This window comes from Dasypus novemcinctus, chromosome 6 (genome assembly GCF_030445035.2).
Source record: "Dasypus novemcinctus isolate mDasNov1 chromosome 6, mDasNov1.1.hap2, whole genome shotgun sequence".
In the NCBI taxonomy this organism is placed as follows: Eukaryota; Metazoa; Chordata; class Mammalia; order Cingulata; family Dasypodidae; genus Dasypus; species Dasypus novemcinctus.
Genome location: NC_080678.1, coordinates 78,054,398 through 78,076,122, shown reverse-complemented (window position 1 = coordinate 78,076,122; position 21,725 = coordinate 78,054,398). Strand labels below are relative to the sequence as shown.

The 21,725-nt window shown below is 39.4% G+C and overlaps 1 protein-coding gene and 1 pseudogene across 2 annotated transcripts in view; both read right to left on the bottom strand.

Moving 5' to 3' along the window:
• VPS26A (VPS26 retromer complex component A) overlaps positions 1–4,160 on the bottom strand; it is a 52,823-nt gene extending 48,663 nt beyond the window's left edge. Inside the window, exon 1 of one of the 2 annotated variants that reach the window (XM_058298945.2) lies at positions 3,874–4,160. In XM_058298945.2, the coding sequence (XP_058154928.1) occupies positions 3,874–3,876 (3 nt within the window). In that variant the 5' untranslated portion in view covers positions 3,877–4,160. Of the gene's footprint in view, positions 1–3,521; positions 3,824–3,873 lie in introns of those variants that run through there. The other variant, XM_058298944.2, reaches the window with a different exon arrangement.
• A 10,848-nt stretch (positions 4,161–15,008) lies between these two features.
• On the bottom strand, positions 15,009–15,694 carry LOC101429138 (probable G-protein coupled receptor 160; annotated as a pseudogene).
• Positions 15,695–21,725: the final 6,031 nt, after the last annotated feature.

Below are 21,725 nucleotides of genomic sequence, written 5' to 3'. Positions count from 1 at the left end.
TAGATATGTAAAAAAGATAATTGCCAACTGGCAATGAGGCTAAAAAGAAAGCGCTCTCCTACCTTATGAAACCCACAACCTTAACTCATTTGAGTTATAAAATAGAGGCAGGAAAATGAAAATATTTTCCCATTCCCCCTAATACTTCTCAGAGTTGATTAGGGAAAAAGAGATTTGAAAACTATAAAAAATGTCTTAAAGATAAAAGGAAATATTACAGTAACTTTTTCCACATATATATACTCAACACATAAGAGCTGAACTTGGGATTTGAAAGCTGATATTAAAAGATAAAATAATAAAAAATAAAATGAAAATTGCTATTAATTAAAATGGTATCAAATAGACTTATGTTTTATGAAATTTATCAATTATAATTACACAAGGAGTCTTATATTTTCCTTCTTTAAATATTTAACATCATTTTTAGAAGTTAAAAATTCCCAAGTATTAAAAATACATGTAGGGAAGTGGCTATGCCTTAAGCAACTGGGCTCCTGCCTACTACATTGGAGGTCCATGGTTTGGTTCCTGGTACCTCCTAAAGAAGACAGTGAGCTGGCACAACAGGCAGATGCCACAACCTGACACAATAAGATGACACAACAAGAGACACAAGAGGAAAAACATAACGAGAGACACAACAAAGCAGGGAGTGGAGGTGGCTTAAGTGATTAGGTGCCTCCCTCCCACATCAGAGGTCCCAAGTTCAGTTCCCGGTGCCTCCTAAAGATACAATGAAGACCAACAGACACAGCAAGTGCAAAACAAATAAATCTTAAAATACATATATATAAAATAATGTTAGCCTCAACTATTTTCTAAATGCATGAAATATTTCATAACTACAAATAAAAAGTAAACTTTCTTTCCAACACAAAAAAACTCTAAAATAGGGAGAGATTGGAAAGTATATAAAAAGTCTGGTATAGCATATGCAGAAGAATATTAGGTTGAGTAACAAACAATTGCATATTTAAAAGGTTAATTATGCCATGAGAATGGCATCCAGCTTTTTACATTAGGACACATAAAAAAATGAGCTATACTAAAAAAAATGAAATTTTTTAAAATGAACTATACTTAAAACCTCCAGACAACTGCGGATGTCTTACATTTAACAAGTAGACAAATGAAAAAAAAAAAAAAAACACAAAAAAAAGAAAAAGGTTTACATTTTTGTGTTTTCCTTCTAAAAGGTGTTGAAAGAAAAAGATTCTCTAACCCAAAGTCTTGCTCTTGAAGTTATGATGTGTATCTTATCATTTTCAAATGAAGCATGAAATTAAAATATTTAAATTTACTCACAAATTGTAATATTTTTCCAGATATGTAAAGAGGAAGTAAAATACAGAATTGTTAGGGTGGTGAAGACTAAAGGGGAATAAAAATGATAAAGAATGTTAAGATATATTAATGTAGACTTTTGTTGAAATCACAGAAAGCAGTCTTGAGACTTTTAAATTTAAGAATACATAGTTCTTAAGGAAAAGACATCTTCTAGTGAATATTCAGAATATGAGTTTTTCAGGAGTAACGCTAGGCAATTTGTACAAGACAATATGCAAAGGAATAAAAAAAATTTGCAAAGGAAACAGACTTGGCCCAATGGATAGGGTATCCACCTACCACATGGGAGGTTCAAACCCCGGGCCTCCTTGAGGCATGTGGAGCTGGCCCATGCGCAGTGCTGATGTGCGCAAGGAGTGCCCTGCCACACAGGGGTATCCCCCGTGTAGGGGAGCCCCATGCACAAAGAGCGCGTCCCGTAAGGAGAGCTGCCCAGCGTGAAAGAAAGTACAGCCTGCCCAAGAATGGCGCTGCACACGCAGAGAGCTGACACAAGATGACGCAACAAAAAAAAGACACAGATTCCCGGTGCCACAGAAGAACACACAGTGAATGGACAGAGAGCAGACAACGGGCGGGTGGACAGGTGGGGGGGGGGAGAGAGAAATAAATAAATGAATAAATCTTAAAAAAAAAAAGACAATATGCAAGTTAAAAAATCTCAAGTAGCTTTTAAATAACTGGATGCAAAATATACAACTATTTAAAACATCAGAGGGGAGCAGGTATAGTTCAGTGGTTGAGCGCCTGCTTCCCATGGACCAGGTCCAGGTTCGATCCCCAGTACCCACCGTAAAAAAATTTTTTTAAAATCACAGCATTTGTTTTTACAGTTTTCTAACCTAAGCTAAACCTATTACTGACTTTAAGATTTTTCATATAAGTCATAATTGTGTGACATTACCGTCTAGCAATTGTGAGCATTACTGTCTAGCAAAATTACAATGGATACAAAAAGGACAGCGAACTTTTCAGCCTTCACTAAAGAAATTTCACTGAGTTCAATGACAAAGAAACTCAACTTAAGGTGGGATGGAAGGAGACTCTCAAAATTTCTTCACTTACCCCATACACAAGCAATGAAACAGAACATTTTCATACATATATAAAACCAGCCTTTAAAAGTTAGTTTCATGAGTAATTTGAAAATTTAAAGCATTGCTCTTGAACATGATTCAAAAAGTATATTATAAATAAATATAAGCAAAAAATAGGAGGACCTTTTAAGTTTTCTTTTCGTAACTCCTGGACTAGGCAAGGCCCTCCAAATACTTCTTCCTTCTTATTTATCACAATTGTAATTTACACATTAAGGAAATAATTATACAAATAAATATTCATCTCCCCCTAGACTGTAAATTACAAGAGGGCAGGGGCTTGCTTGCTCACTGCCTCTGGGCATGCCTAAGCAATTTGTTGAATTAAGGAAAAAAAGGTTCCAAGTTTAGGAATGAACACGTCTGTCTTTACGCTTTAAAAATTAAAGCAACACGATTTCTGGATTTAAAAGCTATTTATTCAGAGTTATTTTTTAAACAAACCTAGCTTAGCTCTTGGCCAAAAATTTCAGTTTACAGAATTTACGAGTTTCAGAGGAGCTACTTGATAAGAACACACAGTAGGCGCTCAGTGAAATCGTCAAATGAAAATGAATAAACATATAGTATGATAAAATGACCCAAATAAGATCCAATCTAGAAGAGATTGCCTATACATATGAATTTCAACGCCATTGTGCCCACGCTTTTGTTTCCCACTAACTGTGGTTAGACTACTCCGATTTCCTTCCCTCTCCTGCTTTCTAGGCCAGTTCAACATCCCAAAGCGTTAAGTTTATAGAAATGGCTTGGGGGAGGAAATGAGAATCAATGCTTTAAAAGGCGGGCACGAAACCACTGACTTTTAAGTTAAAGACCACCCCCCCCCTCCTTTCAACGTTCTTTTCTTTATTCTCTCTCATTCTACAAGTGTCAACATCAAGCCTCAACTGGGGTCGTAAAGTCGCAGAATGTCACCATCTCCAGGCTTTAAAAATTAATCACGGAGTTTATCAAGCTCGTGACACACTGGCAGAGAATGACCAAGTCCTCCCGGAGTCCGGAACTGGGGGACTCGTGGGTCACCTAACATAAAGAGAAACGAAGCGGCCCGGGAAGAGCAGAGGGACTCACCACCTTGGAAGGGGAGGCAGCAACGAGCCCCCGCAGAGGCGGGGTCCGAGTACCCAACCAGGGCCCCCAAAGCCGGTCCAGAAACGCGGGCAGAGGCTCCGACATGGCCAGGAGAGCGCGCCGCTGTCCGCAGGTGCTCGAGCCTCGCCGAGACCGAGAAGAGGCGGCGCCGCCAGCTCCTCCCGGACCTCGGGGTGGCCCGACGGGCCTAACCCGCTCCCCGCCCTGCTCGCCTGCCCCCTCCTCCCGCTCCCGCTGCCTCTCCCGCAATGCCGGGCCCGCCGTTGGCCGGCGCGCCGCGCGCTCCGAGGCGAGGGCGGGAAGCCCTGCGCGAGGGCCGCCGCGCACTCACCATTGTCAGCGCAGTCGCCGAGTCCCCCCCCACTTCACTCCTTCACTCCTCTCGCCTCTGGAGAACTCCCAGTCCCCGCTCCCACCGCCGGGCGCCCCGTCACGTGATCCCCGGCCGCCTGCCACACGTGACTCCTCCCTTCTCCTCTTTCCCTCCCCCTGCACCCCGCCCCGCCCCCGGGTCTCTCCCCCTGCTCTACTGGCCAGCGTGGTCCCTCCGCCGAGAGGCCGTTTGCAGGCGGGGCCTCGAGCTCCACCCTTAGGCGGCCGGGGCGTGGCCACGCAGTCGACGTCAAGTAGGAGGAGCCTGGTGGACGTAGGTTCGCCCGGTCCTCTGCGCCCTCGCTTGTGTCACGTGATTGGCGGGTCGCTGACTCGCCTCCGACCGGCTCCTTCGCCACACCCTGTTCCGTCTTCTGTGGAAGTTTGAATGTCTGGGAAGGAGGGGTGGGTTTGCTCGGGAGGCTCTCTCCGTGGTTGGGTTAGAGAGTCACGGAGAACAGGAGCTGTAACGCGAAGCCGCGTTTCTTGAGACCTCGCAGTGAGACGTGGACGAGGCGTTCTTCCACCTTTCTTGAACCCCAAAGCTCCCCCTTCATTTGCTGTAAGAGCTTCTGCATTCTGAGAACTGAGCTTGGTGTTACAGCGCTCTGAAGAAAAGCCCTATAGAATAATCGACAGACGTTGGTTCCTAAAGTCCTTGAAGTCCTGGGATAGCTCAACTATCTTTGCATTCCGAGCCATGGAAGGCTCACAAATCAGTTGTAGCAACCAACCCAAAACAAATAATGCCCCTTCCTTTAAAAGTCTGGTGTTGCTGCTAAAGTCTCCTCTGGTCTTATCTGCATCAGAAATCACTGAATTGTAAGCCTAAAAGGCCTCCAGAGAAACGAAATACTATTTAGGACTTACAATTTCCAAGCCTAGTGTTACTGTACCACAGTGTTCTCCATCTATAACTAAGGTAGGAAAAAAAGATATTCTAAACACACCCTAATTAAAAAAACAAAAACAAGATTGTGAGGACGATAATCAAGAGGATGGCCTTTAACTACAGTTGAATTAGATTATAACTCAGCAGTTGAATTGGACTATAGCTGAGTAACAAAAAGATAGCTAGAAAATCCCCAAATATTTGGAAACTAAGCAACATAATTCTAAAACTCTCAAAAGAAGAAATCAACGGAAACTTAAAAATTGTTTGAATGAAAAGATAATGAAAATATACCCCCTCCAGCAGGCCCTATTTTGAAATTGATGAAAATCTATTCCCCCAATTTAACAGTTATTCTAATTTATAATTCCCCTAATCATGATTCTCCTTTTATTTGAATATAATTTTCAATTTACCTGTTATTTCTCAGAGACTCAAATCTTTGGATTATTCATGTGCTGGCTGAGCCTTCAAATCCAAGAGAGTCGTGACCAAGTCCTACCCTCCAGTTCTTTCAACTTGCTCCGAACAACTAACAAAATAATGATGATGAACCAGTCCCATCCCCAAAATAAGGAGTATCTTCAACTACAAGCAGAGCAATTCCTTTCCTCTGCCTCATAATATCTATGTCCTTTCTCAACCTGAAGCATTCAGAGCAGATATGGTCCCAAATCCCTCAAGACTGAGGAATGAACAGAAATAAGAGGGAAGTGTAACCACGGTCTAGGGCAGATTTGTTGTTATTGTGGTTATTATCTTGTGTTAATGGAGTAACTTGTAATGTTGATATAAAAATAAAAAGATAATGAAAGAGCAACATATCAGAGTTTATGAAATGTAACTGAAGTAGTGCTCAGAAAAAACTGTGGGGAGTAGACATGGCTCTAGCTGTTGAGCACCTGCCTCCCTCATGGGAGGTCTTGGGTTTGGTTCCCAGTGCCTTGTGAGAAAAAAACAAAACAAAACAAAGCAAGTGGTAAAACCAAATCAGGGAAGCAGAAGTGCCTCAGTGGTTGAGCACCAGTTTCCCACATGCAAAGTCCCAATTTCAATCTCTGGCTCCCAATACTTCAAAAAAAAAAAAAAATCTGTAACATATATTTGGAAAAAAAGAAGAAAGGTTTAAAATTAGTAACCTACGTTCCTACCTAAAGAAGCTAAAAAAGGCAAATTAAACCCTTAAGAGAGTAAAAGGAAGGAAAATGAAGAGCAAAAGTCAGGAGAATAGAAAATGGACAAAAATAGAGACGATTAAATTTTAAAATTGGAAAAAGTAAGAAAATTGATAAACCCCTTGCAATACTGATCGAGGAAAAAAGAGAGAAAATGGAAATTATCAATATTAGGAATGAAAAAGGGGATACCACTTTATATCCCACAGATATGAAAAGGATAAAGGGAATATTATGAACAGCTTTATGCCAATGAGTTTGACAACTTAGGAGAAATGATTAACATTCTTAAAAGCACAACTTGCTGAAACTATCAAAGGAAGAAATAGAAAATCTGAACAGTTCTACATAAAAAAGAAATTGAATATGAAATTGAAAAGCTTTCCACAAAAACAAAACTCTAGACCCTGGAATGCACTGGTGAAGTCTACCAAAATTTAAGAAGGAATAGTACCAAACTTCTTACACAAACTCTTTAAGACACTAGGGGAAGAGAGAACACTTTCCAACTAATTTTGAGTCCTGCAAAACCCTGATACCAAAACCTGACAATCACATTACAAGAAAGAAAACCCCTTCCAATATTCCTCATAAATTTACCTAAATTACCAAAAGCCCTAAATCAAATTTATGAAACAAATTTCTGTGAACACTGTAATCTGTGAAACAGCCCTAAACTATGGTCAAATGTACTCCTTAGGATCTTTTTATATTCCTTTAAAAATTCACGTTTAGAAGAATGGGACAATATCTCTTTACATGTTTTAAACATTTCTATCATTGCTGATGCTTGAGTAAACAATAATATATAGATATTGGTTAAAGTGAAACAAAAACAGAGCTCTTTTATCTAAGTCTCAAAAAAAACAAGGACTCATCAAAAGAGAGAATGTTTTTCATGTTCCCCCATCTTTGAATTTTTTTTTTTTGTAGGTGTCTCTTTCTGGTAGCTGAGAGTGATTGCTCGAGCCAAATATTTGAATTTGAGACCCCGACATTCATTCAAAATATACTTATTAAATGTCCACTTAATACCGAGTGCTGTTACAGACTGTGGGGCTTGAATTGGCAAAAATAAATTAATAAGGTCCTTGCTCCCCTGAAGCTTGTATTGTAGTGGAGGAAATGGACAATAAACAAGTAACTAAATGAGGTATTTTGAACTGGAAAAAATGTGTTAAAAAGAAATAAACATGGGAAGCGGATATGGCTGAACCGATAGAGCGTCCACCTACCACATGGGAGGTCCAGGATTCAAACCCAGGGCCTCCTGACCCGTGTGATGAGCTGGATCATGCTCAGGGCTGATGCGCCCAAGGAATGCCATGCTACTCAGGGGTGTCCCCTGCGTAGGGGAGCCCTACATTGAAGCAGTGTGCCCCGTAAGGGGAGCCCCCACACACAAAAAAAGTGCAGCCTGCCCAGGAGTGGCGCTACACACACGGAGAGCTGACGCAGCAAGATGATGCTACAAAAAGAGACAGTTTCCTGATGCCGCTGACAAGAATCCAAGCAGACACAGAAGAACATACACAGCAAATGGACACAGGGAGCAGACAACCGGGGCGGCTGGGGGAAAGGAGAGAGAGAATAAAAAAGAAAGAAACATGGTGACGCAATGGGTGGAAAGGGGGGCAATTCCCCACACGAAAAGTTTCTCCTATTATTGCTTTTGTATTAGTGTGGTACATTTGTTGCAATTGATATGAACCAATATTATGGTAATTATATTATTAGCTAAAAGTTCATAGTTTACATTAGGTTTCACTCTTTGTGTTGTACAGTTCTAGGAGATGTTGCTCTCTTAACCTCAGATCCACGAATGCTGGATCTGAGTTTAAAACAGCACATAGTGGTTTTGCCTCTGTGCCTGAAAATCCAAAGAAGTGTCTTCTTCCTTGCTCATTCCAACAGCACTCTGTTTATTCCCTTTGAATATAGTCCATCTTCTCTGCCAGATTTAGGAAAGAGACTGTGGCAGTTTGATATTATTTATGAATTCCAAAGAGAGATATTGATTATGTTTGTAAACTCTTTCTCTGAGCAAGATACCCTTTAACTATTAGATTCAGCTGAGACGCCTTTATTTAATTAATTTAAGACTCAGGCTTTGATTCAACTTACATCATTAGAATGTGACTCAGCGTTGAGTCCCAGCCCCTTTGGGCTGGTAAAACAGACTCTCACAAGGAACTAGACACAGAGGAGAAGAACACGGAGGAATAGAGACAGCTCAGTAGATAGACCAGAGGCCCCGGGAAGAGAGACGAGCCTGATAGTCTGCAGCTGACCCTGTGAAGAAAGCAGAGCAGCTGAGCTCAGAAAGAAATGGGGCCCAGGGAAAGAAACGAGACTTATTCCAGCCTACAGTTGAGAAGCTGGGACCATGGAGCCTTAAGAGGAAGAAGGAAGGCTGAACCATCACAGACATCTCCTGCCATCTTGCTTCAGCACATGGTCAATGACTTTGGGTGAACAAGTACCTCTTTTGGTACCTTGAGTTGGACTCTTTAGGGCCTTGCGACTGTAAGCTTCTACCCCAAATAAATGTCCTTTATAAAAGCCAAAGTTCTAGTACTTTGCATCAGCACCCCTTTGGCTGGCTAATACAAGGACTAAATGCTGCAAATTCATCCCTCACCCCTCTATCTCCAACCTAAAACTCAGTAAATCCATAATAAGTACTTTGTTTTGATTTTTAAAGCAGTTTTATTGAGATATATTCACATACCATGAAATCTATCCAAAGTGTACAATCAATGGTTTTTAATATAATCACAGTTTTGTGCATTCATCACCACAAAAAATTTTACAATTTCATTACTCCAAAAAGAAAACTTCACACCCTTTAACAATCACCTCTCAATCCCTCTATCCTTCCTCAGTCCTACAGAACCACTGATCTAATTCCATCTTTATAAATTGATTTATATACACATTTTATATAAATGGAATCATACCATATGTACTGCTTTCTGCGTGGTTTCTTTCACACTTAGCATAATGTTGTGATTTTCTTTTGCCGGATATTAACATCTTGTAACATTAACATTGATTTGTTCAGTTTCAAAGAAAAACAGTCATATATACAATATTATCCTTATTCATATTTCACATGAGGTTTTACTATGCTATACAGTCCCATGTTACACTTTTTTTTTTTTAAAGATTTATTTCTCTCCCCTTCTCCGCCCCCACCCCCACCCCCGCCCCCGCCCCCGCCCCCGCCCCTGCCCCCGCCCCCGCCCCGGTTGTCTGTTCTCTGTTCTGTGTCTGTTTGCTGTGTCTTCTTTGTCCGCTTCCGTTGTTGTCAGCGGCACGGGATCTGTGTTTCTTTTTGTTGCATCATCTTGTTGTGTCAGCTCTCCGTGTGTGCGGCGCCATTCCTGGGCAGGCTGCACTTTCTTTCACGCTGGGCGACTCTCCTTATGGGGCACACTGCTTGCGTGTGGGGCTCCCCTACGCTGGGGACACCCCTGCGTGGCAGGGCACTCCTTGCGCGCATCAGCACTGCACATGGCCAGCTCCACACAGGTCAAGGAGGCCCGGGGTTTGAACCGCGGACCTCCCATGTGGTAGACGGACGCCCTAACCACTGGGCCAAGTCTGCCGCCCCATGTTCCACTTTTTAGCTTTCCTTCTAGTAATATACATGACCTTCAACTTTCCCTTTCAACTACTGTCACACCCATATAACAGCACTGCTAGTTACAAATACCATGTTGTGATTTCATCTTTTCTATTCATTTCCAAAGGTTAACACAACTTTTTACCAATTCTGCACAGGTTAAGCGACAGCTTTCCAGTCTCTACTTCATTCTATTTTCTGGTGACCCATATTCTAGTTATTAACTCCATGAATTTACACAATATATTTAATTCATAATAGCACAAACATGTAGTATTTGTCCTTTTGTGTCTGGTTTGCGTCACTCAACTTAATGTCCTCCAGTTTTATCCATGTTGTCATATGCTTCAGGACTTCATTTCTTCTTATATCTACATAATATTGCATCTTGTGTATACACCACAGTTTGTTTATCCATTAATCAGTTAATGGACACAGTTTGTTTCCAACATTTGGCAATCATGAATAATGCATCTATGAACACCAGCATGCAGATGTCTGTTCTTGTCACAGCTCTCAGCGCTGAGTATATACCAGTAGTGGTATTCACTACCTAAATCTGTATTCAACTTGTTTAGGAACTGCCAAACAGTCCTCCACAGTGACTGTACCATTTGACAGTCCCACCAACAGTGAATAAGCGTTGCTATCTTTCCACATCCTCTACAACACTGGTAATTGTCTGTTTTTTTGTGTAATGGCCATTCTACACGGTGTGAAATGATATCTCATTGTAGTTTTGATTTGCACTTCTTTAATCACTAGTGATGTTGAAGATTTTTTCATGTGTTTCTCACCATTTGTATTCTTCTTTGAACAAATGTCTATTCTAGTCTTTTGCCCATTTTTTAAATTGGATCATTTGTCTTTTTATTGTTATGTTATAGCACCTCTTTTTTTAAAAAAAGATTTATTATTTATTAATTTCTCTCCCCTCATCCCCCATCCCCCATCCCTCCCATTCCCTCCCATTCCCTCCGTCCGTTGTCTGCTCTCTGTGTCCATTTGCTATGTGTTCTTCTGTGTCTGCTTGCATTTATTTTGTCAGCGGTACCGGGAATCTGTCTCTTTTTGTTGCGTCATCTTGCTGCTTCAGCTCCCCGTGTGTGCGGTGCCACTCCTGGGCAGGCTGCACTTTTTTACACAGGGTGGCTCTCCTTATGGGACGTACTCCTTGCATGTGGGGCTCCCCTATGTGGGGACACCCCTCTGTGGCTCGGCACTCCTCGCGCACATCAGCACTGTACGAGGCCCAGCTTACCACACGGGTCAGGAGGCCCTGGGTTTGAACCCTGGACCTCCCATGTGGTAGGCGGATGCTCCATCAGTAGAACTAAATCCACTTCCCTGTAGCATCTCTTTATGTATCATATATACTGTTTGTGGGACATAGCAGATCAAATTAGTTGGCCAAAAACTCAAATTAGTTGACCAAAAACTGAGTCCCTCTCTTTCCTGTATCCACATCTCTGTGCCCTCCACTGTACATAGTCCCTGGACAGAAGGCAGAGAATTCAAAGCTGTCTTCTCAGAGTGTGTGGGGAAGGGTGTCTGTTGCTTCTACATATGATCTTTCCAATAAGATTTTTTCGTGTACCGCTCTCTCTTTTGGGTGGTATCCAGCTTTTCCCCAGTGTCTTAAATTCTAGAATATTTTTTTCCAGGAAGTTTCTGCCTGTCCTCTAGCTATTTTTCTGGGAAAGAGTCCCATGTCTTTGCAATCTTCCCAGAAGACTCTTTAGATTTTTAATTGGGGTTGTAGACTGAATTAGAGATCAACTAGTCAATCCTTTTGTTTTCTCCCTCCTGATATGGCTCCTTCATCTAATTGTTGTTTCTGCTTTTTGTATGCTCATTGTCTGCTCATTGTGTCCACTCATCTTCTTTAGGAGGCACCAGGAACTGGACCCAGGACCTTCCATGTGGGAGGTGGGTGCCCAACTGCTTGAGTCACATCCAGTCCCTGCTCATTGCGTGAGCAATGACCCTACCCTGGTATTATAGTCTATTTGAACTGTGAAAAGAAAGCAGTAAAAACAATACAAGTCTTCATGAAATAAGACATTATTAATGAAAGAGGAAAATTACTTTTTTTTCACTTGGAAAATTTGCCTATCTCCTTGACAACTATTTTGGTTCCTAGAGTGCTGTTTGGTGGCTTAAATATGAACACATCAGAGAATAAAAGAAAGAAAAGTAGCAGCAGTGCAGAAATACTGGTGAAGTCATGTATAAAGAAAAGACAAAGAAGATAACACCAGAGGCCACTTTGTATTGTTTATTCTACTGAACAAAATATCTTTATTGTGTTCTTGTAATAAATACAAGGAGCAAAGGAACTGTCGGGCTAGTCTCTCTCTCAGGCCAGAATTCTAGAATGTTAGAACTAGACTGAGCAATACGGAGTTTTGCCAGCTGAGGACTGGCTTAGTCAGTTGTGTCTACATTTTCCCTTTGCAAAAATAAACATGATTGGGGAATGAATGTAGCTCAAGTGGTTGAGTGCCTGCTTCCCATGGGCAAGGCCCTGGGTTCAATCTCCAGTATCTCCTAAAAATAAAAAATAAAAAAGAAGAACATGATTGATTTTTTGGATTGATCATAAAATTTCGGTAATGGATGGTGGTGATGGTAGCACAACATTGTGAACATAATTAACAGCACTAAATTGTATGTTTGAGTGTGGTTAATAGGGGAAATTTTCTATTGTATATGTGTTACTAGATAAAGTTTTTAAAAAATGGGACTGTTGTACAACACAGTGAACCCTTTTGTAAACAATGAACTATATAGTTCATAAAACAATTATAAAAATGTTCTTTCATGAATTATGACAAATGTACTACACTGATGCAGGATACTGATAGTAGGGTGGTATATGGGTGATATATGGGAACTCTTTATTTTATGCATGTTTCTGTAAACCTATCACCTCTCTAATAAAAATTTTAATTAAAAAAATAAAAAAGAAACATGAGAAAATGTGAGTAATTTACAAACACTTACCTTCATAAACAAAGTATCAGTTCTAAGTCAAAAAGTCCTAGGTGAGAAGTAATTTGAGCTTTTATTTACCAGAATCTAGTTAACAAAAGAAAAATAGGCATTTATTCAAATTAATGAAGACTAAAATGTCATATTAATAACTATGTCAGTGTCCAGGAACAGCTACTAGTAGAGTTGACAGCCAAAGCTAAGGGGGAAAAAAGAGAATACAAACACATGAAAGAATGGAAAAATGAAAAATCCTATTTAAAACATGCCAGTAAAGTGTAAACACTTTTTTCTCTTAATGACCCAGACCAGATAGAATATATTCCACTTAAAAACTTTAGCCAAGGAGTGGATGTGCTCAGGTTTGGTTCCCAGTGCCTCCTAAAAAAACAAAAACCAAGCAACAAGCAAAACAAATGATAAAATTAACTGAGGGAAGCTGATGTGGCTCAGGGGTTGAGCTCCAGCTTCTCACATACAAGGCACTGGGTTCAATCTCTGACCCAGGTACCTCAAGAAGGAAAACAAGAAACAAAACCACTTTAGCCAGTGCAGCTATAATCCTGGTAAATTTCTTATTTCCTTTTTGGAGTTAAAATTGTAAATGACATATGTTTCTTTTCCAATATACAGTTCTTTTCTTAACTGAATTCGTACTTAATATTCTATCTCCCTGTTCCCATTTTCTTTTTTATTGAGGTATGGTTTACATAGAATGAAATGTGCAGGTCTTAAATGTAGTTTTTGATCAGTTTTGATGAAGGTAAACATTCACTTAACTCACTCCTCTATCAAGGTCTAGAACACTGATAAAGCACTTCCATCAATCCCAGAAAACTCTATATCCTCTCCTAGTCAATCCCATCTCCAAAGCAACCACTGTTCCTTTTTTCAATATTGGTTGGTTTTATGTGTTCTATAATGTCTTATAAATGGAAGTATACAATAAGTACTCTTTTGTGTATTACACCGTTCACTAAACATAATGCTTTTGAGGTTAGTTCATGTTCGTTCCTTTTTTTTTTTTTTTTAAAGATTTATTTATTTATTTAATTTCCCCCCCTCCCCTGGTTGTCTGTTCTTGGTGTCTATTTGCTGTGTCTTGTTTCTTTGTCCGCTTCTGTTGTCGTCAGCGGCACGGGAAGTGTGGGCGGCGCCATTCCTGGGCAGGCTGCTCTTTCTTTTTCACGCTGGGCGGCTTTTCCTCACGGGCGCACTCCTTGCGCGTGGGGCTCCCGCACGCGGGGGACACCCTTGCGTGGCACGGCACTCCTTGCGCGCATCAGCACTGCGCATGGCCAGCTCCACACGGGTCAAGGAGGCCCGGGGCTTGAACCGCGGACCTCCCATGTGGTAGACGGACGCCCTAACCACTGGGCCAAAGTCCGTTTCCCTTGTTCCTTTTTTATTGGTAATAGTATTCCATTGTATGAATAGCCCACAGTATAATTGTCCTTTTTTCCTTCTGCTAATGGGTATCTGATTTATTTCAGTTATTTTTTTAATATTGTGAATAAAATGCTACAGATTTCTAAAGGCAGAAACCAGAAATGTTGCTAAACATCTTATAGGACAGCTCCCTCTATCAAAGAGATACTCTGTCCAAAATGTCAATGATGCCAAGGTTGAGAAACTCTGGTATAGTGAAAACCTAAAGAGACAAATAGAGTTCTGAAAGATCAATCGTATTAATATTTTAAGCAATGAACTCAAATGATGACAGCATGTTGAGTGAATGGAAACAAAAATCGTCCACAAAATTAATCATTCCCTTCCCTTTGCTACCGTAGCATTTTGTTTACAATTATTATAGATTTGGAGAAACATCTAAAATGTAAAATGCATTATAGCTATGTATGTGTTTTCTCCAGTAAATTGTGGGCAGTCTCAACTCTTTATTCCTGATACCTTGGTCTTGGGTAATTTGTTTTTTTGAGCAGATATAGGTTTACAGAAAAATCATGCAGAAAGTACAGAGTTCCCATAATCCCCCCACACACACACACATTCACAGTTTTCCCTATTATTAACATTCTTTTTTTTTTAAACATTAGCTAAATTTAATTTGAGATAGTCTTCTGCTTTCCATTAAAGTTTATACCAAATTGATTTATGAAAATGATCTGGATTTTGTTGCCCTGAAGTTAATAAAAATGTTTACTTTTTAAGTTCATGTCTTAAAGTTAGCAGTGACTCTCAGATTTTCTTAATAGTTTCCACCCATTACTTTTTTGGTAACATCAATATGGCTAAATGTCAACTCATTCTACTTTTGTGTTAATAACAATATTTGTATTAATAATATGCAACATTCCTGAATGTTGAAAACTTCTCTTGGGATTCTTATTTTTAATTGTGGTCCTTATTGTAGTTGTAAGATTTGATTAGTTTTAACATGCAACATATTAATAAATTATTATTGATATGGGCTTTTCAATGTGCTCAATATTATGAATTGTAAGTGGAATGAAGCAGCATTTCCAGCTGACAAATGGATCCACGGGTAATACAATGTCTTTTAAACTAAGCTTGTGACAATTAAATCAATAAACTGTAGCAATGAGAAAACTATTCACAAAATATAACAAGGGAATGTTCATCTCAATATAGCCAGAATCTGTACTTTAAGTAAAAGGATGAGTATCTGAAGTAGTACAAATGGGAACCAGGGACCAAGGAAACAGATAATGAGCTTGGGCAACAGTATTTTTTTCAAACTCACTACGTAACTAGATTGGGAGGAAAAGGGAAAATATAAGATAGCTATATTCATATATGAAGTTACCCTTATAGCCTGTACCAAGGTAACAACTTCTGACCAAGAGGTTAGAAAAGCAATAAATAAAATTATCACCATGGAAAATGACAGCCCGTAACACTGAATGCTGACATAGAAAGGACATGGACAAGAATAAACATTCTGTACATTTAGGCTTTGGTAGATAGCTTGATCTCTCAAAACATACGCAAGTACTGAAATCCAAATAAAAATTATTATAAAGAAATAAAACAATTTTTAACACTTACAAGGTAACGTGGTGGTTTTAGATAAATTCAGGTAATAATCTATGTAAGCCTCTATTATTAACATTCTGCATTAGTGTGGTACATTTGTTACAACTGAGGAACCAATATTATTATAGTTATATTATTAACTAAAATTAATAGTTTGCATTAGAGTTCACTCTTCATGTTGTGTACAATTCTATGGGTTTTTAAAATTTGCATTATGGTAACACATATGCAATATAAAATTTCCCACATATACATTTTCAAGTACAGAATACAATTCAGTAGTGTTAATTACCACAGTATTGTGCTACCATCAATACCATCTACTATCAAAACTTTTCTATAACCCCAAACAGAAATGCTGTCGATTTTTCTGATTGTGTAATATCAGATAAGAAAAGTGATTATGACTTAGAGAGTTACTCAAAAGTATAAATTGGAAGAAACATGCACATACCCCAAAATACTATAATTACGATAAATGGTTGCTTGACAAAACCCAAAAGATAAAAGAGTAAGAATTAGAAAATTGCACTATATCCCTTATGTGTCTGAGAGTAATTACTTCCATTCATCCACTTTCCTTTGTGTTAGACGAGACTAACACACTACATTCACTCTCAGCTCAGGGATAAAGGCCATGTCCTTTGAATGTCTTTGTTTTCCTCTCACTCTCCAGCGCCTAGCACAGTGCCTGACACAAAGAGAGACTCCTTAATATGTGAAGTAGCCATTACCCACATTTTCATGATCATAATTTTTTAGGAGCTAATCATATCACAGGCATTGCCTCACAATTCTATGGGTTACCCTATGGGTAAGTATTGTTAACCTATAGTACAGATAATGGTAATAGCCCATGTTTATTGAACACTTCCTCACTAGCATTGTTCTAAGCACTGTGCATGAATTAACTTATTTAATCCCCTCAACAAACCTATAAATTAAGTATTATTACTATTCTCATTTTAAAGAGGAGGACACTGAGGTACAAAGAGGTTAAGAAACTCATCTAAGGTTATCTAGTTGGTAAGTAACAGAACTTTGAACTCACATGATCTGGTTCCAGAATTCACACAATTAATCACTTCTCTACACTCGTTTCCCTAGACAAGCTTACCTAAATTAAATAACTTGTGCAAAGTAACACAGCTAATAAAGAGTGAAACTGGTATTTAAACTAAGACTTTGCAATTCTGAAGCCCATATTCTTCCTACCAGTCTAATTACCCACTCCCCCGAAGATAGAAATATTCTACACTTCCTCTGTGGTAAGCTTAAGATCTCTCTTTCTATAAAGGTGTCATTTAAAAAATAAAACCGATATAGACTACCTGCCCCCTTCTTCAAATGGGTAAAACCTAGCACTTAACTACACAATACAAAACATGCCTTGTTTTCTCTGCTATAGTATAATAGTCACGGGAGTTAACAAAAAATAGGTGTCTTGATAGTAACACCCTACTGAATAGAAAGACCTATTAAGCTGCCAATAACTATGTTAAATAATCGTGGATAGATTCACTAAAGGAAAAATCACGATATAATTTAACGACAGTCATTGAACGTGAAAAGCTATAAAGATGACTGTTGTGAGTTGGGTCCCACAGAAAACTGACTCTGGGCTGGAGAACAGCCGCGAAGAAGTAATTAGGGAGCAGATTTAGGATCAACACCTGTGTAGGACCGGAAGGACGCAGGATTAGGCAGAGGAATAAGTTGATCTACAGCATAATCAAGGCCTTGGCTGACCCCTGAAGAAGTTCTGAAGCTGGGATGGCCTTTCAGAGTTGTCCAAGCCTTTATAGCTTTATACTGAGCTGTCCAGGGAAGGGAGTATGACCTTGGACGAGGAGACTCTTCATCTAAGAGCTTGCAGCTGTCAGCACCCTTCCCAGCAAAATTGTCCTTCAAGTATGAAGGTGAGTTTAAAATATTCACAAACGGAAACTAGCAAAGTTCATAAAAAAAGAATCTGCCTTTGCAGAAAGTATTAAAGGGAGTCTTACAGCCCAAATTAAAAAGATAGGAGAGGGAAGCAGATGTGGCTCAAGTGACTAAGCTCCCACTTACCACATGGGAGGTCCTGGGTTTGGTTTCCAGTGCCTCCTAAGGAAGACAAACAAGACAGTGAGCTGGCGCAGAGAGCTTATGCAAAAAGAGACACAAGGAGAAAAACGTAAGAGACATGAGAGACACAATAAAGCAGGAGCCAAGGTGGCTCAAGCAATTAAGTGCCTCCCTCCCACATGGAAGGTCCTGAGTTTGGTTCCCGGTACCTCCTAAAAAAGAAGACGAGCACACAATGAATAGACAGAAAGTGCAAACAACGAGGGGGTAGGGAGAAATAAATAAATAAGTCTTTAAAAAAAAGGAGAGAGACATTTGGAGTAGAGTATAGAAGGCAATAATAGCAGAAAGGATAACAAAAAAGAATAAAAAGACAGATGAAAATAAGATAAGATACATAGGATAAGCCAAATAAAATGGTGGAAGTAAATAATGTATTTACAGTAATATCACTGAATGTAATGGATTAAATTCCATAGTCAAAAGATATAGGCTGACAGAGCAGATTAAAAAGACCATGAGCCAACCATATGCTGCCTACAAGAGACTCACCTTAGAACCAGGTTACAAACTGGCTGAAAGTAAAAGATTGAATAAGATACTCCATGCAAACAGTAACCAGAAAAGAACAGGGGTAGCTATCTAATAACAGACAAAATGGACTTTAAATGCAAATAAGTTATAAGAGATATAGAAGGTCATTATATATTAATAAAAGGGACAATCCACCAGGAAGAAATGTTAGTCATGAGGCTAACTCTGGCAAAACTAAAGGAAGAAATAGACATCTCTATAATAATTGTTGGAGACTTCAACACACCACTCACATCATTAGATAGAACAACTAGATGGAAGATCAACAAGAAAACAGAGAATTCAAAAAATATGATAAATGAGTTAGACCTCAAAGATATATATAGACTGCTGCATCCCAAATCAATGGTTTATAATTCCTCAGTATGATAAGGTACTCATGGAGCTTTCTCTAGGATAAGAAATGTTGGGTCACAAAGCAGATCCCGATAAATATAAAACAATTTAAGTTATACAACACACCTTTCCGATCATAATGGAATGAAGCTGGAAATCAATAATAGATGGGAAAGGGGGAAATTTGCAAATGTGTGGAGGCTAAACAACACACGTCTAAATAACCAGTGGGTCAAAGGTGAAATTAGTAAATATAGTGAGATGAATAAAAATGAGAATACAACTTACCAAAACTTATGGCATATAGTGAAGTTAGGGCTGAGAAGAAAAATTATAACCCTAAATGCCTATATTAAAAAAGAAGAAAGAGCTAAAATCAAAGATCTAACTGAACAACTGGAGAAACTAGAAGAACAGCAAGCCATTCCTAAAGCAAGCATAAGGAAAGCAAAGATTACAGCAGAAATAAATGAAATTGAGAAAAAAAAATTAGACAAAATCAACAAAACCAAAGATTGGTTTTTTTAGATCAATAAAATTGACAAACCCTTAACTAGGCGAGTTATGACTGACCCCACAGAAATAAAAAGGATCATAAGAGAATATTATGAGAAACTGTTTGCCAACAAACTAGACAACCTAGATGAAATGGACAAATTCCTAGAAACACACAACCAACCTACATTGACTCTACAGGAAATACAGGAACTCAGCAAACAAATCACAAAGAGATCGAAGTAGTCATAAAATTCTCCCAACAAAGAAATGTCCAGAACCAGATGGCTTCACAGGTGAATTCTACCAAGCATTATGAGAAGAATTAACACCAATCCTGTTTAAATGCTTACAAAAATTGAAGAGGAGGTAAAATTACCCAACATATTTTATGAGGTTGTAGTAGTCAGCCACAGGGGTTCGGATGCAAAATACCAGAAATCTATTGGCTTTTATAAAGGGTTTTTATTTGGAGTAGGAGCTTACAGTTACCAGGCCATAAAGCATAAATTACTTCCTTCAACAAAGTCTGTTGCTACGTGTTGGAGCAAGATGGCTGCCAAAGTCTTCAAGGGTTCAGGCTTCCTGGGTTCCTTTCTTCCCAGGGCTCATTTCTTTGGGGCTCAGCTGCTCTGCTCTCTCCACAAGGCCAACGGTAGACTATCAGATGAATGACTTGTGTCTCTTCCTGGGGCCTCTGCCATGTCTAATGGAGTCTTCTCTCTTTCCTTACGCATCTGCTTCTCTATGTGTTTACTTCCCAGGACTCCAATATCAAAATTCCAACCCACTTCTTTGTGATGCAGTTTCTCATGTCCTACTGACATAGCCCAATCAAAGCCTTAATCGTTACTTTTTTTAAAGATATATTTATTTACTTACTTATTTATTTCTCCCTACACCCCTCATGGTCTGCTCTTTGTGTCCACTAGTTGTGTATTCTTCTGTATCTGCTTGTCTTCTTTTTAGGCGGCGCCAGGAACCTATCCTGGGCCTTCTGGAGTGGAAAAGAGGTGCTCAATCTCTCGCACCACCTTGGTTTCCTGGTCTTACTGTCTCTCCTCTGTGCCTTTTGGTTGTGTCATCTCTCCACTCAGGCCAGCTCGCTGCGCCAGCCAGCACTCCTGCGCGGGCCAGCACTCCACACAAGCCAGCTTTCCTCTCAGGCCAGCTCACCACATGGGCCAGCTTGCCTTCAACAGGAGGCCCCGGGAATCAAACCTTGGACCTCCCATATAGTAGACGGGAGCCCAATCGCTTGAACCACATCCACTCTCCCTTAATCATTATTTCATCAAGTAAAAGTGAAACCTCCGACAGGCCAGTTTACAAACGTATTCAATATTTCTTTTTGGAATTCATCAATAATATCACACTACCACAGAAGCCAACATCACCTTAATACCCACGCTAGATAATGATACTATAAGAAAAGAAAATTACAAACCAATCTCTCTAATGAACATAGGAGCAAAAATTCTCAAATTATTCACAAATAAAATCGAATAGCACATCAAAAGACTTATACATAACGACCAAATGGGACTTATTCCTGATATGCAAGGGTGGTTCAACCTAAGAAACTCAATTAACATCACATTAACAAATTGAAGGGAAAAAAAACATGATCACCTCAATCAATGCAGAAAAGACATTTGACAAAATCCAGCATCCTTTCTTGATAAAAACACTTCAAAAGGTAGGAATGGAAGGAAAATTCCTCAATATGATAAAAGGCATATATGAAAAACCCACAGCCAACATTGCACACAATGGGGAGAGATCGACAGCTTTCTCTCTAAGATTGGGAACAAGATAAAGATGCCCAATGTCACCATTGTTATTCGATAATGTGCTAGAAGCTCTATCTAGAGCCAATAGACAAGGAAGAGGAAATAAAGCACCCAAATAGGAAAAAAGGAAGTAAAACTCTCACTACTTGTGAATGACATGATCATGTGTTTAGGAAGTTCTGAAATGTCTACCACTAAGCTACTTGAGCTAATGAATGACGTGGTTTCTTTACTCCCTTATCTTCTTTGGATATGATTATAGTTTTCGTAGGCTTGGTGGTAAAGAACTGAAGATGACTGGATAGAGGAGCCTTATTTTTCATCCTGGCAGCTTGCTATTTTTGTAACATGGTGATTTAGTTGAACACAAAGTACAAGGCTGATCTCTTCTTCCTGGACGAGTGAGAAGATGATTAAATATTGATGGCAGCATCCTTGAATATCTTCAAATGGGCAGTGTTTGGCTATTGCTTCTGTTCAAAATGATGCTGTGTTTTGGTTGTGGCCCAAATCTTTGAATTGCTACTTGGCCTATCCTTTCTACAACAGAGCTCTCACCATTCAAACGTGACAGATTTGGTAAAATGTTAGTTAGGTTGAATCCTCCTTGCCTCCACTCCATTATCTTTGTATAAACCCAGAGTTTTTTGTTTTGTTTTGTTTTGTGGTTCTTAGCTGATGTTCATGAAAAGCAATGTCCTTAGAACTGTGCCAATAATTAAAGAAAATCTTATCTGAGAAGGTGCAGTTCTTTACCAGAGTTGCCATCCTTTGGGCCCTTTACTGGAAAAGTAGAATCAAGTCTCAGATAATCCTTTTTAA